The sequence below is a fragment of the Sciurus vulgaris genome (assembly GCF_902686455.1).
Source record: "Sciurus vulgaris genome assembly, chromosome: 1".
Classification (NCBI taxonomy): Eukaryota; Metazoa; Chordata; class Mammalia; order Rodentia; family Sciuridae; genus Sciurus; species Sciurus vulgaris.
The window spans coordinates 50,306,422-50,324,938 of record NC_136461.1 but is presented as its reverse complement, the minus strand read 5'-3'; the positions used below and the strand labels follow the sequence as shown (position 1 = coordinate 50,324,938).

The following is an 18,517-nucleotide window of genomic DNA, read 5'->3' as shown; positions in this document are numbered from 1 at the left end:
TCATGCTGCTATGAACACAGGTATGCATGTACACTATAATATGATGACTTCAATTCTTCAGGACAAATACCAAGGAGTGGATAGCTAGGTCATGTGTGGTTCCATGCTTAGACTTTTGAGGAACCTCCATACTGATTTGCCATAGTGGTTTTACTAATTTACAATCCCACCAAGATTTAAAAAGTGTTCCTTTTCCCCAACATCCTCTCCAACATTTATTATTGTTTGTAATCTTGATGCCTTGCCATTCTAACTGGAGTGAGATGGACTCTCAGAATGGTTCTGATTTGTAGTTTCTTAATTGTGTAACTCAACTTCTAACTAAGGGAAACATAAGTAGAAAAACAAATTAAATAACACCACAAGGAAACAAATTCATAATGTGGCATTCTAGTGACAAGTCGATCAATCCCTTCAGCAGTTCTGTGCCAGAGAGGAGGGAAGGGAATAGTACTGTGGACTGAAATGGAGAAAATTATTATGCATTTATGAATATGTCAAAATGAACCCCACTATTATGTATAACTAAAATGCACCATTTTTTTTTTGTTTGTTTGTTTTTTTGTTTTAGTGAAAGGCTACCCCATGGTGGGGAAGTCTTCTATATTAAGAAACCAAAAGCACATGACATGCAATAAACACAACACATGACTGGGCCTTGGTTTGGGGAGATTTTGGGGGGAGGAAGAGTTGGGAATGAGTAGAAAAAGAAAATGCAAAAAACATTTTCAGGAAATTGAGAATTTCAAGCACATACTGAGTATTTGATATTAGGATTTACTATTAATTTTCTTTGGTGTGATAAAAGTGTCATGATTGTGTAAGAAAATGTCCTTATTTTGATAAGATAGAGACTGAAGTTTGTAAAGTGCCATGATGTCTACAACTCACTCTGAAATGGTTTAGGGAAAAAAAGATGAATAGTTAAAGAAATATGACAACATGGTAACTACTGGATCCAAATAGTATATTCTTTCATATTCATTATATTATATTTTTATTGATATATGTTTAAAAGTTTAACAATAAAAAGTTGAAGAATATAACCAGTTAAAAGTTCCTATGATCTTAACATGGGACTTTAAACAACGTATATTTTTTAGATGATTAATCCAATGATATCCATAACTGTACAGCCAACTACTAGAATAAGAAATGCTACCCAGGAGTGGTGGCGCATGCTTGTAATCCCAGCGGCTTGAAAGGCTGAGGAAGGAGGATCCCAAGTTCAAAGTCAGCCTCAACAACTTAGTGAGGCCCTAAGCAACTCAATAAGACCCTGTCTCTAAATAAAATAAAATACAAAAAAGGGCTGGGGATGTGGCTCAATGGTTGAGTACCCCTGGGTTCAATCCCCAGTACCAAAACAAAAAAATAAAAATAAAAAATAAAAAGAAACAAAAGAAAAGGGGGGGAAAGAAATGCCAACCATTCATGGCAGCATTAACAACAGTAACCAATAGGTAGAAACAACCCAAGTGTACATTTAGAATAAAAAAAAAAAAGAAAATGTGGTACATACAAGCAGTGGAACAGTATTCAGTCTGAAAAAAGGTGATTCTGCCACATGCTACAACATGGGTGAAACTTGATGACACCATACAAAGTGAAATGAGCCCATCACAGAAGGACAAATGCCACAGCATGAGGTATCAAGTAGTCAAAATGATATGAAAAGTAGAATGGTGGTTGCCAAGGACTGGAGAGGGGGAAATAAGGAGTTATTTAATGGGTATACAATTCTGATTATGTGACAGAAAAGTTCTGGAGATCTTCTGCACACAATGTGCATGTAGTTAATTAACAATACTGTCCTATATATTGAAAAATTTGTTAGGAGGGTGGATTTCATGTTAAGTGTTACCACAATTTAAAAAAAAAAAAAACACCGATCACAGCTGTTAGTATAGCTGAGGAAAACAGTTATGTGCCACCAGAGTTACGATACAAAGTAGTGTGATTATATGCCTCAAAGAATAAACAGAACAGGAATGTGGATACACAAGGATATGAAGAGTAGCGATTTAAAGGGAAAATGATGGTGACCAAGCACAGTGGTATATGCCTGTAATCCCAGGGACTCAGGAGGCTGAGTAAGGAGGAGCACAAGTTCTAGGTCAGCTTGGCTAATTTAGCAAGACGCTGATTCAAAATAAAACATAAAAAGGACTGGGGATGTGGCTCAGTGGTTAAAGAGTTCTTGGTTTCAATTCCCAGTACTGGAGGGAACAAGAGAGAGGGGTGGGGAAGGAAAAGGAAGGAAGGAAGAGGAGGAGTAAGAAGGAAAAATGAAAATATAAAAAAACTACAGTCTGCAAAATGTCAAAGCATTAACAAGCAAGTGGCTCATGTCTACTTTTGACAAATGATGCCAAAGCTTTATTTTTGAAATACAAACAGTAAATGAAATTTAGAAGCTTTCTGGATTTCCATCTCTATTTTAAAGAAGCTCACAGAGCTTAGTGCCTTTTAGGGTTCACATCCTAACTTCTGGATTGACATCTCATAATAAGCAAAGGAAACACTTCAAGGCACAAACAAGCTGATTCATTTCGCCATCACTGCATTACACAAGGTGAGCAATTTTTCCTATTTGAATTCACAGAAAAACTACCATAATATGGCTATTCTTCAAACCTAGACTCCAGGGCAGGTGAGGGATGCCAGCATTCCTTACCCTTGTCTGGAGGCCATTCAAGGGGAGAAGCAGATGAGGGCGCCTTCCTGCGAAGTAGGGTTAGGTGCACCAACTGCCCTGTGTTTCGTAATACTTCAACAACATCCTGATTCGAAAACCCCTGAATATTCACACCATCAACCTAAAACATTAATAGACTGATTAAACAGAAGTTTTAAGTTAGCTGTTATTTTTAATTCTGGCAAAGTTGACTAATAGGAAGCAATTCATGCTATCCTAAAAATAATTTGTATTAAACCTTAGAAAGTACTTTTGAATAAAGAAGCAAAACTAGTAAAACAAACTCTCATACAAACTAAAAAGCAAATTCAAATTTGTACACTTAAATCACACATTTTAACTAACAGCCTGAGAAGTAGAGGGTTTTAATTTCTGAAACTATTCAAAATTCCATAAGGAATGGTCATTTGTTACACACAGTTCAAGATGTGTTAATAAAAGTCATTATTATCAAAATCAAAGACATCATCTAATACTACATACTTCTATGATATTACTATGTAATATTTTCCAAAGAAACACACTGATCTCTGTTAGGTCTTCTAATATCCTGGAAAAGTATACGGAAAAAGGTACTTTTAATCAAAGTCAAACCCAACTCCACAATTCTGAAATCCATCAGGACCTAAAGGCTTTCTCTTTCAATGTTCTGCAAGCTAGCCAAACCATGACTTTAGCTTTCCTGGTATTTTCTCAAAGCATCTGCTACTACTGGCCTCCAGACTCTACAAATCACCAAGCCACTTCCAAATCCCATTAATATAAAAGCCAAGAGTCAGAAAAGGTGCTTCCTTAGATGGACTTGAGGACAAAAATTCAAATCATACCTTCCAGCATTTGTTTCTAGGTGAATCACTATGCATATGCAGATGTGTGTACATGTAAGATACTAAAAATATATGTCTACAACTTAATTCTTAAATGGGGAAAGACTAATTTTAGTAAAAAGTTATATTGTTAAATATATAAAAAATTTGATTGGGGTATACTCAAAATTACTGTTAGTAGCAAAACCAGATTCACAGAAATGAAAAGAGCTGGCTAATGGCCTATTAATTGTATGTAAAATGAGTGATTTTTTTAAAACACAAATACTCAAAAAGCATTTTCTAGGAGAATGCTAAAATATCTTTCAACTGACTGTTCAGTTGCATGCATGCAAACATTTGTGTGATTTCCCTTTCTACCAATATGGTTAGTGAATTGTTTCTTCACTGACTGTGAAAAAAAAAAAAAATCAAATTTAGGGTCTTAAGAGCTCAAGTTAGTAAGATTTCACTGTACTGGTAAACTTCATTCTTTCAAAACCTTAAGAAACTAGATTAAGTCATCCTCTTCTCAAAGATATGATATAAAGATCAACATTTTTTTTCAGTTTGATGCAAATCTAAATAAGAGGGCAGTTACTTACAGCAACTATTTTGTCATTCACTTGGATTTGGCCATTGTAGTATGCAGCACTGCCAGGTATTATACTTTTCACATAAATACCTGAAGCTTCCCCTGAAGGTACACAGCCATATGGAAAAGGAAGAAAGCTCTAATTAGGCCTTGATTGCAAAATTCACATCAAGAGGTTAATTAGCTGAAGAGGCTGACTGGAGGCTTGATAAATACTATTTTGAACACAAGCAGAGAAATTGATGGATTATTTCAAACTGTCACCATCACAAGTGACCCGAATTCAAAATGATTTGACTGATGACTACTCTTCTGGAAAAATAATCAGTAATGGAACCTTGATGAAATGCACTTGAGTCTGAGCTGGAATTCAGGAGAGCCCAGGGTAAGTCTTGGTCCATCTCCATTCTTACTGCTGACTTGGCATGAGCCATCCTCATTTTTCATCAGCACTGTGACAACGGCCTCCTAACAGGTCTTCCTGCCTAGGTTTAGTTCATTGCTCATACAGGCTATCCAAACACAGAAGAAAAAAAAAGTACACATGGTCTTTAAAAAACAAAACCAGAGTGAGTTCAGAACATGAAATAATCCTTATACTGTAAAGTAAAGCATTTAAACAGAAACAAATGGCTATTTAAAAAGAAGGGAAACTAGGGAGGAAAATAACATAGTTCAGAATAATTTTGTATTAATTTTCAAATGAACTCAAAACATCACTTATTGAAGAAAAATCTATATCTGTGGGTTTGCACTGCCTACATAATATATGAATTTCATAAAATCACATTCAAGGCCCTCCGTCATCTGATAAACTTATTTTTGATGTCATCTTCTACTACATCCCTTAAAAAAAAAAAAAAAAAAGTCTAGACATACCAGACTCTGACACTCCATCAAAACCTAAGTACTGTCATGATTTTATATTTTCTCATTTAATTTTTGCTTCTTGTCAACCTCATCCCTTTCATCAAAATTTTCCTTTTTAACTCCTAGTTCAAATACTTCCTTCTTTGTGAATTCTCCATTTTCCTTCATCAAACTGAATCTTTCATCTGCCATACCATGACAGTTTGTTCATGTGTCTGCTAAAACATATATTTCAGTTAACCTTAAACATTTAAAAGGTTTTGTTTTGCTTTGCTTTTTTACCTATTTGTCTCCCTGGATAGATTGTTTTTTCTTCTTTATCTTTTTTTTTTCTTTTTCTTTTTTTTTTTAAATATTTTAGTTGTTAATGGATCTTTTTATTTTATTTATTTTTTTTATATGTGGTGCTGAGGATTGAACCCAGGGCCTCACACATTCCAGACAAGTGTTTTACCACTGAGCCAAAACTCCAGCCCCTCTTTCTTTTGTGACAGAGTTTCACTACCTTGCCTAAGTTGGTCTCAAAACCCAGGTCTCAAGTGATCTTTCTGACTCCACCTCAAAAGTGGCTGGGACTATAGGTGTGTGCCAGCATGCCTGACAATCTTGATTTTTCTTATATTCACTTTTCTGTCCCCTATAGAACTAAAACAAGGGTTACCTAAAAAGTCCAATAACTGGAATACAGTAAAAATTATTTTTTAAGATTACCATTTTAAAAAGCTTGTTGAGTTTTAAAAAGCTAAAATTCTTGGATTCACCTGCCCACCCTGCCCAAACCACAAAATTTCAAAAACTTCTTTTGATGGCAAAGTAGTAAAATGATTATTTTCCTTATTCAATAACATAAAAAACATCAAATTTTCTCAATTTCTATCACTTACTTTTATTTACAATCTAAGCTATAAGTTTAGGAACTAAGCTATGACTTCTTAAGCAGACATGTCATACTGACAAATACTCAATATGGTATCTTTGCAACGTTATTATAAAACCCACACTTAGCTCTTCTGGAACTTATTTAAATTCTGAATCTAAAAAGGTGACATTTAGAAAAATCTAAAGGTTTGAAAAAAAAGGTATTTCATTAGGCTGAAATAGCACAAGGTGGTCTGACATGAATTTCATTCAGGACTTTGAATACATTAGCACACTTAATCTTTCCACCTGCTCTAAGTATGCAAAATAACAATTTTTTTTAAAGAAATCAACACTCTGATCTTGGTATTTTTTCAGAAAAACAAGAACTCTGAAGTAAATTTTCATGTAACCAGCAAATATTTATCGAAAGGTTTATTCTTTCTTACTTTAAAAATTCTCTTGTAGTAACAGAAAAACTTTTACAGTGAAAGTTACCAAAGCTAACTAACTTTATAGGTCAAAGTTGAGAGAACTTTATTCAGAGATACTTGAGTCATTTTTTTTTAAGTTGCAGATGGACACAATACTTTATTGGGGTGCTGAGAAAGAACTCAGTGCCTCACATGTGCTAGGCAAGCACTCTACCACTGAGCTACAACCCCAGCCCTTAAACTATGTATTTATTCTCACAATGCATACAATGTACTTCCTTTATATGAAAGGAAAATAATTCTAAGGAAATACTTGTTTTTTGTTTCTTTAGTGATTAAACATAATAGAAATATTTTTCACAATACACAATATATCCAGTATTTATCACATCCATAATACCATAATATATTGTTAAATATTACAATATTTAAAATACATCTATTTTAGAACAAAAGGAGGTACAATTCAACTGTTATATGCTGAATTGGGACAATTAAATTCTTTGTTAATGACTATCAAGCCACTTATTAAACTACTGAGATAAAAATGTGATTCTCTGCTCACTGAAAAGTAACTGCCTGCCATTACAGATTCATGGTTTTATTGTTCAGGGTTTAAATTAAAATGTGCAGGTGCTTAATTTTACTGTCTAGAAACCTTTACACCCTTCACAATTATTTCCAAATATAAAATAGAAATGATTCATTTACCTGTATGAGATGTTCCAACATAGCCAACAATTCTAATACCAAGACTCTGTCCATCTTTTTTAATGAGTTCAACATTGTAAGTTTCAAAAAGAGAAGAATTATCCTAAAAGGAAATAAATTATATGTTTAATTATATAACTGTGTGACATAGTCAAATTGTGCAAGATTTGCTAAGGTTTTTCTGTGATAACCTGATGTGTAAGATGGTTCCTGTGAAAAACAATCCCTGGAGGTACCCCCATGTTTATGTTACATTACATGGCAAAAGGGAGATTACCCAAATGGGGCCTAATCTCCACAGGATCCCTTTAAAGGAAAGTTTTCTTCCACTGATAGCAGAAAGGGAAGAGAAAAAAATTCAAAATGTAAGAACTCAACTTGTGGTTTGAAGAAGGAAGGGGTTATGTAAAAAGGAATCTGGGGTAGGGGCTTAAGGAGCTGAAACATGTTCTGGCTGATAGCTAACTAAGAAAAAAAGACCTCAGCCCCACAGCTGCAAGGAGCTGAATTCTGCCAACAAGTTGAGTGAGGTTAAAAGTGGACTGTTCCAAGGGTGTCCAACAAAGAGCCTAGTCAGGTCAACACCTTGATCTTCGCCTTACGAGAAAAGAATCTAAGCAAAGAACCTAGCCAAGCCCACCCTGAATTCTGACCTAAAGAAATGTGAACAAAGGGTATTGTTTTAAGCTGCTAAATGTGTAATAACTTGTCATATACTAGAAAACTAACATTCACTGAGAAAAATCTCAGTAATATTAAAAATACTCACCCTAAACTTTTTCTTGGGGGTGGAGGGAGAGCAAGGATTGAAACCAGGGGTGCTTAACCACTGAGCCACATCGCCAAGCCTTTTTATTTTATTTTTTAAATTTTAAGACAGCATCTTGCTAAGTTGCTAAGGCTGACTTTGAACTTGTGATTCTCCAACCTCAGCTTCCCTGTGTCACTGGGATTATAGGCCTGCACCACTGGCAAAATTTGTTTTTAATACTTGTTTTTAAAACATTTCTGTAAAGGAGTAAGGTACCTAAACACCTAATACTTTGCTTTCAATACAAAATAGTAATATTAGAAAGTAAAGTACTGAGTGCTAGAGATGTAGCTCCCTGGTAGAATGCCTGCCTGGCACATGAGGTCCTGGGTTCAAGTCCCAGCATCAGAAGTGGGGAAAGCAAAGAAAAAATTGACTGAATCAAGTTCCCATTTATTGCAAACTTCACTGGTCCTTCACTGAAGTAAAAGGCTAGGGAGTAAGGGAGGGAAAAGAAATGGTTGTAACAATTTGGAGAAATTTTAAAATAACCTTTTTAAAGTTCTAATATTGTAGATTTAAAAACTTCCATTCCTATGGTTCCAAGTAGGAAAAGGCAAACAACTTCTCAGAAGACCCTGAGTGACGTTTCAGATGCTGACCAGTGGCCTTCCATCCTTTTCCATTAGAGTCACTTCTCTTTTCTCTTCTCCTCCTCTTGGCCCCTCTTTTTTAAAGTTATTTCTTTGCTTTTGCCTTATTATGTTTTCATTCAGAGTCCGTGAGATAGTGGGGCAAACTTTGGAATGAAACAAAAGGATCTGAATTCAAATAATTCCAGCTTTTACAAATTTACTTTCTATGAGGCCTTCAATGAGTTCTTTAATTTTTTTCTCCTATTAATGGATGATAAGACTGATCTTGTACAAGCATGGTAAAGAATTCATTATCCAGCACCTAGACAATGACTAATAATTATCATTATTATTTTATAACTATAAAAACTACTTGTTCACAAGTGTAATAAGCATTATTATTAGTAGCTATTCCCTTTGACCAGTGTGTATCTATTAGTGATCTTCTCACACATACACTGATCAGTATTTATAGCTTCCCTTCCATCACCTAGATGTCTACTCACCAACTTAATGAAATAGAAATTTGGAAAATTTGAAATTTTCCAATTTACAAATCAGTAGCTGAGGCTCAAGAAGATTAAAAGACTTAACTCTTAAAAAAAAAAAGGGGGGGGGGGGGAAAATCAGGTATATATGGTTGTCTCCAAATTGGGGTCTCCTCTGCTTCACTGTGAACACTGAGATGCTGCTACTCATGCCGGTGCGGCACTGTGAGTAGAAAAGATTTCTTATCTTGCATTGTCTCATACCTCATATTTGATTCAAGAAGGGTTAGAGCACTCACAGAGGAAGGGCTTATGTTGGCAACAGCAGGCAGGGTAACAGGCAAGGCTGGAGGAGTCGGAGGTGTTTCTGAAATTTTGCCAATTGGGTCTCTAGCCACAAGCATCCTGACTGAATTCCCACAATTCCTCAGCACTTGGGCAACTTGCTCACTAGTCATTCCCTGCACATTCGTGCCACCAATCTTCAAGATGTGGTCTCCTGTCTGAAGTCTTCCATCCTTTAATATGAGAAAAACAAAATTATTCAGAGAAATCAATCTAATTCACTAACTGATAACAATTAACCATACTTCCAATTCTGACAAAAAGAAACATCTAAAATGTTGAGTAAAATACGGTATTTTTTTTTTTTAACATGTCTTTTTTTTTTTTTTTGTGGTGCTGGGGATTGAACCCAGGGCCTTGTGCTTGCAAGGCAAGCACTCTACCAACTGAGCTACCTCCCCAGCCCAAAATACAGTATTTTTAATGAATGGCTGAGTCTGCAAAAAAGTAAAGGAATTCCTTGTAGAACATAAAAGACAGAAAGGTTCATTCAAAATGAGAAAAATAATGACAATTCTAAAGTGTACATTTGCGAGAGACTTTCAGTCATACCTAATGATCTGGAGCCAGAGTGTTAATGACCATGCAAGGAAGAATTCAGAAAGCCCTGACCTCAAGGGAGGAGAGTCAAAGCAGAAGCTAGCACAAAGCTAAGGAATGGGAAAGGCCAACAAGTTCAGCCCAAGTCTCCAACAGAAAGTTGCCAGTGTGAGCAGATGAGAGTGAGGAAAGAGAGTAGTTGAAGAGATGAGCAAATTAACAGAGGGTATTCCTCAGAATGGGCATTTTCTGTGTGCCTGGGACAAGAACTCATTGGAGGGTTCTGAATGGAGGAATGATATCTGATTGACTTTTTACAAAATCCACCAAAATTATGTGCTTAAAATAGACTACAGGAGAAACAATCAAAGCAGAGATACCAATAAGGAGACTTCAGCAAAAAAAATTGGGAAGAGGTAATGGCCTGGACTCAGTTAGCAGTTGGGGTGTCGTAACAGTAGATTCCAGACTTATTTTTAATGAACTTTCAATAGGATCTGCTGATAGTTTCTACATGGGGTATGAGAAGAGAAAAAGGAAACAGAACCCCAAGATTTAAACCTGAGTAACTAGAAAAAACAGTTGCCATGAACTGAGATAGACTACAGAGGAACAGATGAGTGGGAATAAGTTCAGAGTTCCCAGCTAGAGTTGTGCAGTCTGAGATGCCCTTCAGACATCCAGGTGGAGATACAAGGTATATGGCTGAATTTGCAGGGCTGGGGTTCAGGGGAGATATCCAAACTATGCATTTAAATTTGGGAGTCATTAGCATATAGGAGGCATTTAAAGTCCTGATATAGGACCCATTTTTTTTTTTTTTTTTTTTTAGTAGTAGTGGGGATTGAACTTGAGGCATTTAACCACTGAGTTACATCCCCAGCCTTTCTAATTTTTATTTTGAGACAGGACCTTGCTAAATTATTGAGGCTAGCCTCAAACTTGCAATCCACCTGCTTCAGGCTCCTGAGTTGCTGAAATTACAGGTATATGCCATGGTGCCCCACCATAAAACTGGGATTTGATAGAGCTTTCTTTTTTTCCTAGCAACATGTTCTATTTCTTAAGCTGGATGATAAGTACATTGGTGGTTATTATTGTGATTATGACATTAACGTGCACAGACATTATATTCTTCTATGTGTATGTATATGTCATAGAAAGTTTAAGATAGTTTATCAAAATGTATATCAGTTCAAAATATTTATAATTTCTTTGTGGAGTCTGAGAAATAGCTGATCCATCTGCAGTTTTACTAATTTGTTCCATCTGAAATTTTGAGTTCTCTTTAATTACCATTTTTACAGTATATGAAAGATAACAAAATGTCAACATAGCTGTTTTCAAAAAAATTATGCATGGTTTAAAAATCACTTTCTCATATTACCTCATTCAGAGAACAATGAGAAAATTATATGTAGATAACTGACTATAAGACTTGGAACATCTTTCTGCAAAACATTGATGGCATATGTCTCCAAAAACAGTGTTACGACCACCTTAAGAAGTACAATACAGTACAATGTACTCAGGAAAAATGAAAATTTCTGAATATGTGATTTGCAAAAAAAAAAAAAAAAAAAAAAAAAAGGTTGACTAACTTGACCAAACTCATAAAGCTAGTAAACAGAGGAACCAAAATTCAATCCAATTGCCCACTGATGTTTCTCCTCTTTTAGTTATATTTGCACTGTATTTTGATAACTCCAGAGTAACGTAACTGGAGCATGTTGATCTCTCATACATGAAGGCTGCTATTAGACAGAATATTTACTGTTTAAGAAATTTTAACTACCAAAAAGTTCAAATGGAATGAAGATGAAAAAGAGTTATTCTGCAAATGGGAGAGCAAGACGGCTTAGAATAGAGCATGATAATTGGGTTAATTTGATTTTAAGGCTTCATTCTTCTGCTTCCAGGTGGTACTTTCTACAGGCTATAGATGAAATTCTGAAAGAAGAAGTTTTAAAAAGTCTTAAAACTGAAGTCCATTCACCATCCTTCCTTTTCTCCAATTTTGCAGGATCCTGAATGAAGGAAGGCTTCAGAACAAAATAATGAGTACAAAATTCTGAGCTTTAGGATAAACATTCCAGAAGGTGCTAGAAGTAACTGCAAGTGGAGATAAGCAGGATTGCACAAATGCAATTGAATTCAGACACATTTGCAAAGATCTGAGAAAGGAAAGAGATGCAAGAAGAAAATTATGATGAAAAAAAGGAATAAAGAATTGCCTTATTCCATTTTCCCTAATAAAGAACTATACTTTAATAATAATAATTTGATATTCTGTTCTCACCCATTCAACAAAGTTGAAGTAAAATAAACTGCTCAAGAGAGCAGAATCAAACTACTCCTGAACAGAATTATGGGCTGACCAAGAGAGAAAATAATAGCTAATAAATGTTTTCATACCTGATTTGGTGAAGGAGGGGCATTTCACCATTAACTATATATTTAGTCATTTCATAAGCACTCCTTTTTCCTATTTTACCTCATCTATTACTTTAAAATGATGTAGATAATTTGCATCTGTCACTAAAAGTCAAACATTTTCTTCTTACAGAAAAACAGGTGTTCTGGAGGAATTTGTAAGTGCAAAAATAGTCACTAGATTGATAGGAAAGACACCAAAATGACAGCTACCTTGTCTAAGTCCAGCAGCCCCAAGCACTGCATTTTATTGATATATTCTGATCAACATTCTCCTTCCATAACCTGTCGACTGAGCAAGGGAATTAAGATGCATAATTAAGTTCCTTTTGTTCTTTAACAAAAATCATGAATCAATGAAAGCTAATAAAGAGCTATGATATGCTAACATTCAAGCATGGGGTGCTAATCAACTATTCAAATATTAAAGTTTTTTTTTAACCCATAGATTCTTCTACAAGAAAAAAAAAAAAAATGATGTATATTGCCAAAGATAATGTGGAAGGCAGAAAAATTAAAATGCTTGATGCAACAGGGTATCACACGATTATGGTGAAAATACTAAGAATATCATTGATAGAGTTAAAAAGAAAAAAATACTTCAGTCCAAGTTAACATCTTTTTGCTAAAAAAAAATTTCCATGTTAAGTTCTCAGATACATTGTTGTGAATGATAATTTCAATTAAAAATTATTTAAGCCAGGCACAGCAGTGCATGCCTGTAATCCCAGAAATTCAAGAGGCTGAGGCAGGAGGATCTCATGTTCAAAGTCAGCTTCAGCAACTTTGCAAGGCCATAAGCAATTTAGCAAGTCCCTATCTCAAAATTTATAAAAGGAAAAGGGCTAGAAATGTGACTTTGTGGTTCAACACCCCTGGGTTAAATCGCTGGTACCAAAAAAATTTCAAATTAAAAACAAAAATTAGAAAGCCCATAGGAATTCAGGGCTGAGTTACAAGAAAAGTAAAGAAAGCAAATTTCCTAAAAAAGTAAAGAAAGCAAATTTGTTACTCCAAAAACTTTAAAAGGGATCAAACACTTCCATAACTCAGAAAATGAAATTATAATATAATCTTTGCTTATAGGCTGGTTCTATTATGGATCAAAAAACAACATGTCATTAACAGAAAACAGTGACTTTATAAAACACACACGCTTTATATAAACAAATTAAAGAACTAAACCCGAGTTCCCCTGTCCTATCCTACTCAAATCCCCCAGAGCTCTCAACTGGTTGTTAAGGATAAGGAAAGTATCTATGGAATCACTCAAAACAAAACTGCTTGGGAAAATACACCTGTTCAGTGCCTGGGCCTTGCTTACCCTTGACTAAAGTCCTTCACAGTCCACATGTCCATCCAATCCTTCCTTGGTGCCATTCCTTCTTATATTAAAGGTTACTAGATAATTACTATGACTCCCACTATAACTGTCTCATGCCAAAATGCCAATGACTTATGACAACTTTTAAATAGGCTTGTGTTGTAATGGTCACCTTCTGGACAATGAGATGACCCAATGGGTCTTACTTCCCCCAGAATTCCTCCAGATCATGTGAAAGAGGTTTCTGCAAAACAAAGAAGTTTTGCATCACCTGTTATCAATTTCAAAACAAAATACAAAACTAGCTTCTGAAAAATTTTTATACTTTTGCCATACGGGGATGGAATGCGCTAAGATGTGTCTCTCAGGTGCTATGGATACTCAGATACTATTACTCCAGGGAGTATCAGAGAGTATCTGAGGATCACTAATAGACAGGCCTTTGCACAATATCATGTATTTTCTTATTCACTAAATCGTCCCTAGTTATATTAACTGGTCATTGTAACTAACTAAATCTCAATAAATGCTTTCAAAGTTTCATATAAATCAGCTTTTCTTTTTCAGTCCTCCACAAACCCCTTTAATATGGCATTTCACACTGTATACATGAATGAAAATTTGAAACAAAAAAGAACTTTAGTCAAACTCCCCTTCCTCCTCCAGCTTTATTGGAATAGTTTAAAATTACATTTTCTATATAAATCAGTTTTTAAAAAACCAATGAATGCATGCCAGGTACAGTGGCACACAACTGTAATCCCAGTGGCTTGGGAGGCTAAAGCAGGAGGATTGTGAGTTCAAAGCCAGTCTTAGCAACTTAGTGAGGTGCTAAGCAACTCAGTGGGACCCTATCTCTAAATAAAAATATAAGAAAAGGGCTGGGGAGTAGCACAGAGGTTAAGTATCCCTGAGTTCAAACGGTGGTACCAAAAAGACAAAAAAAAAACGATGAATGCTATTTTCTACCTAACTTCCTAACATTAGAGGTAGTACACAGCAGAAAGACAGGAAGAGCTTTGGAGTCAGACACACCCAAATTCAATCCTAGCTCTACTTTGGTCAAGTTGTATAGCCGAAGGTCAGTTGCTTACCCTAATCTAAACCTTAAGCAAAAATATTAGTAAATTACTTCCTCATAGAGTGTGGGCATTAAATTCAAAAGTATACATAAAATGTCTAGCCTCGTGCCTTGTTCATATCAAGTTGCCCAACATACCCATTTCTGATGATTCTTTAAACTGCAGTAATCTCAGTGTTGTCATACCTCTCAATTAAAGGAGCTATTTTATGAAGCCCCTTTAAAAAAGAATACTGAATTTCTTTTCTAACTTCATATTGTAACAATTTAATATTCTTTGAAAAAAGAAGTATTAGTAGACGGGTGTGGTGGCACATGACTGTAATACCAGCAACTCAGGAGGCTGAGGCAGGAGAATCTCAAGTTCAAACCCAGCCTCAGCAACTTGGTCAAGCCCCTAGGGAACTCAGCAAAATCCTGTCTCTAATAAAATATAAAAAGGGACTGAAAATGTGGTTAAGTGCCCCTGGGTTCAATCCCTGGTACCAAAAAAAAAAAAAAAAAAAAAAAAAAAAAAAAAAATATATATATATATATATATATATAACTTAACCCCTTTAACAGGATCACTCTATAATCACAAGCAATCTTGAGTACACCTTCACACTAATGACCTAAGACAGTCATATTCCCCTACTATGAAAATCACCACAGGACAAACTGGCTAACATCTGGGAGCTCAGATTCTAGGGCATTCCCACCACACCCTGTTAAGAATGGCTCACTGTGCTTAAACTATTTGTGCAATTAGTTTTCTCCTGAATACTTGCTGTCATCTGCAAGTCTGGGACTTTGGTACATCCTGGACAGTGTGTGCCTATGTAACCACATCTAATAAACCCCCAGCTCTGAGTGTCTGATGGCTTCCACACGAACTTTCAGATACTTCACCTCATGCCCCTTTTCTGCTACTGTTTTGGCTTTGTATTCTTTCACTATAGCAGACCACAGCCATGAATCCAATTGTATGTTGAGTCCTGTGTGTCCTCCTAACAAATCACCAAACCAGGAAGTGGGCTTGGAGACTATTTCAGAATCACGAAAGTAAACTAAGAAGCAATTTGACCAGAGTTAGTGATAGGCCCATGATTCAAGACTTCAACTGAGTCTATTGTTCCCATGCTATGACGCTATGCTCTTTCCTTTCTGAGATGCTTACTTAGGATGTAGGTGGGTTAAGAAGAATCTGCCCAGAGGCAGCTAATAGAAAGGGTATAAACCACATCTTGTGCCATAGACTGGTGTATTAAAGTGTTACAATCAGAGTTAGTTTATGAGTTATAGCAAGCCTAACACAGAGCAGAACCAAGAAAAATAAATTAGGGCCAGGCATGAGATAAATGGGTTATAGCCAGGAGGTTGAAGGAATTTTACCTGCCATCAGCTGAGATGAGCTAAAGAAGCAAACACTGCTCTGTCCTCATGTGTACACCTCACCATATTCCCTCTAGAAAAAAGTCAAGAGTTCTGCTGTTCTTAGAGCTGGCTATTCACTGCTGATAGGTCTGACCAGGGCTGCACAGTGTGTATCAGAAAAGGAAAGCATCAGGATCAACTTTTCATAAATAGACCTAGCAGAAAAGCATATTTGAACAGATTAGGGCTTAATTCTGACTTTGTCACTTCCTAGCCATGCAACCTTGGGCCATTTCTTAACAGTTCCCATATTAATAACTTGGAAATAAAACTCATAAGACTGCTCTGAGGATTACATTAGAATAATGTATATTAGGCAGATGACAACATCTGCCATAAGATATTTGCTTCTCCACTACAACTCTGTGATGGGCATAACCCTACCCCCTTCTTGATGACCTGAAATAGTGATGATCCCTTCCAGGAAAGGGTGAAAATCAGACTTGGGCTTTTCCCAACAGTGTGTCAATGGGATTAATCTGGGAAACCCTGCACATCATATTGTCCTTGTGGAAATTCATAATGCACATTAGTATATTAAAAAACTCAGAAAATTTTTACAGTAAAGAAACATATTTGATTTTGCTTAAATTTATTTGACCCTTTGTTTTTCAAAATAACTACTATACATTGCACTTTGAAAAACACAACTCCAGCAAACGAGCCTTTTAAAATTTCTAAGGTGGTGGGGGAAGAGACAAAAATACTCTATAATGTTTCATCCCTTTGCAGGATATAAAAAATCCTTTCAAAAAACCCTCAGGGCTGGGTTGCAGCTCACTGGTAGAGTACATGCTTAGCATGTAAGAAGCCTGGGTTCAATCCCCAGCACATATACACATACAGGCACACACACGCAACCCTTTAAGAATACTACGTTTTGTGCCAGAGATATGTTGACCCATAAAATGAATATTTTGGTATCAAACCCGTTTACATTGTTTAAAATTGCTGGGGACACAGGGATGGGGATTGTGAAGTAGCACAGAAACTACTGGAGTGATAGATATGCTCATTATCTTTGGTGGTGATGGACAGAATGACGGTTAAATTTTACATTTCACTTGGTTAGACTGCAGTGTAGAGCTATTTAGCAAAACACTAGCCTAGATATTGCTACAAAGGTATTTTGTAGATGTTAGTCACATCCACAAACTCATGTGACTAGTTTGTGCCTAGTGTGTGCCCACAGGATCAGCACTCAATAAACCCTGGGCTCTGAGTCTCAGATGGCTCAGAAGACTTCAAGGAAACAACCACTGATAATGTGAATGAACCTTATCCAATCAGTTGACAATTTTAAGAGCAAAGACTGAGGTTTTCTGAAGAAGAAATTGTGTCTCACGCCTGGTAACAGTCCAGCTGGACAGCATCCTGCCGTGGTTACCTAAAAATCCTGCCAGTTTACCCTAGAGATTTCAAATTCAGAACTACATTAATTCCTGAGTTTCTAGCCTGTTGGCCTGCCCTATAAATTTCAAGTCTTAAAAAGGCGTGAGCTAATCTTTAAAATAATCTCTTAAAATACACATATATCCTATTGGTTCTGTTTCTCTGGAAAGCACTGATAAAAATGAATTCAAGTATATACATATATCAAAAGTTTTTAAATTGCAGACTTTATATATGTGCAATTTATCGTATATCAATTTTACAATAAAACTAAGAAAAAAAATCACTGAAAATTTCAGAGAGCTTTCATTTATGAGTTGTCAATATCTACTGAATTAGAAATTAGCTCCAAATTTTTAAAAATATAGTAACATGTATTAAAATATGTAGGGTGTATATATGTGTATATACATATGTGTGTGTATGTGTGCGCGTGTGCGTGTATGTGTAGTATTTGGTTTTTGTTTTTGTTTTGTGTGTGGTGCTGGGGATTGAACCCAGGGCCTTGTACATGCAAAGCAAGCAACTGAACTATATTCCCAGTCCCAGTGTATATATTTCTAACTTTAAAAAGAAATATTTTTCCCCAAAAAAATATTAGTGAGAAGAGTTACATTTTTATATTCATCCAAAACTTTTTAATATATGGCTTAAAAGAAGACAGGTAGATTCTCATATCTCATTCAGTATTCAATATGTTGTGGGATGTTTTGGTTGAAACATACAAAGAAAATCTGGCTTCAATCAGATATACAGTTGGAAAAGGGAATAGTATTTTAATAGTCCTTTCAATCAGTTCTTCTTTGATAACACACCCAAACCTGACAAGTTGCAGTTTCTTAAGATCGGCTATAATATGGAATCTGAAACCACATCAAAAAACTTTTAGACACTGTTTCATTAAATTCTTTGATCTTTTACACATAAATTACTTTGTCATATCACATATTGATCTTCAGAAAATATTGCTTCACACAGTATGCAGATCTTCCAAAAACTGACATATTTCATTGTACATATCAAAAAATCACATTGGTGAATATTATTAATATCCTAACTCAAAAAACTCTTTAAATCCCGGGAAATTAAATTCATAAATACGAATTTTTCAAAATTCTAATTTTTTCTAGAAAACTCAAA

At 35.5% G+C, this 18,517-nt stretch overlaps 1 protein-coding gene across 9 annotated transcripts in view; it reads right to left on the bottom strand.

Moving 5' to 3' along the window:
* Positions 1-18,517, bottom strand: part of PATJ (PATJ crumbs cell polarity complex component) — a 399,437-nt gene that overhangs the window by 346,165 nt on the left and 34,755 nt on the right. For all 9 annotated transcript variants that reach the window (XR_013757701.1, XM_079103582.1, XM_079103581.1 and 6 more), the window contains 4 exons: positions 9,146-9,364; positions 6,973-7,075; positions 4,110-4,201; positions 2,678-2,819 (listed from right to left, as the gene is read on the bottom strand). Coding sequence is in view for 8 of the 9 variants with exons in the window: in XM_079103582.1 (XP_078959708.1) it covers positions 2,678-2,819; positions 4,110-4,201; positions 6,973-7,075; positions 9,146-9,364 (556 nt within the window). In the remaining variant the exon portion in view is untranslated. The remainder of the gene's footprint in view (positions 1-2,677; positions 2,820-4,109; positions 4,202-6,972; positions 7,076-9,145; positions 9,365-18,517) is intronic.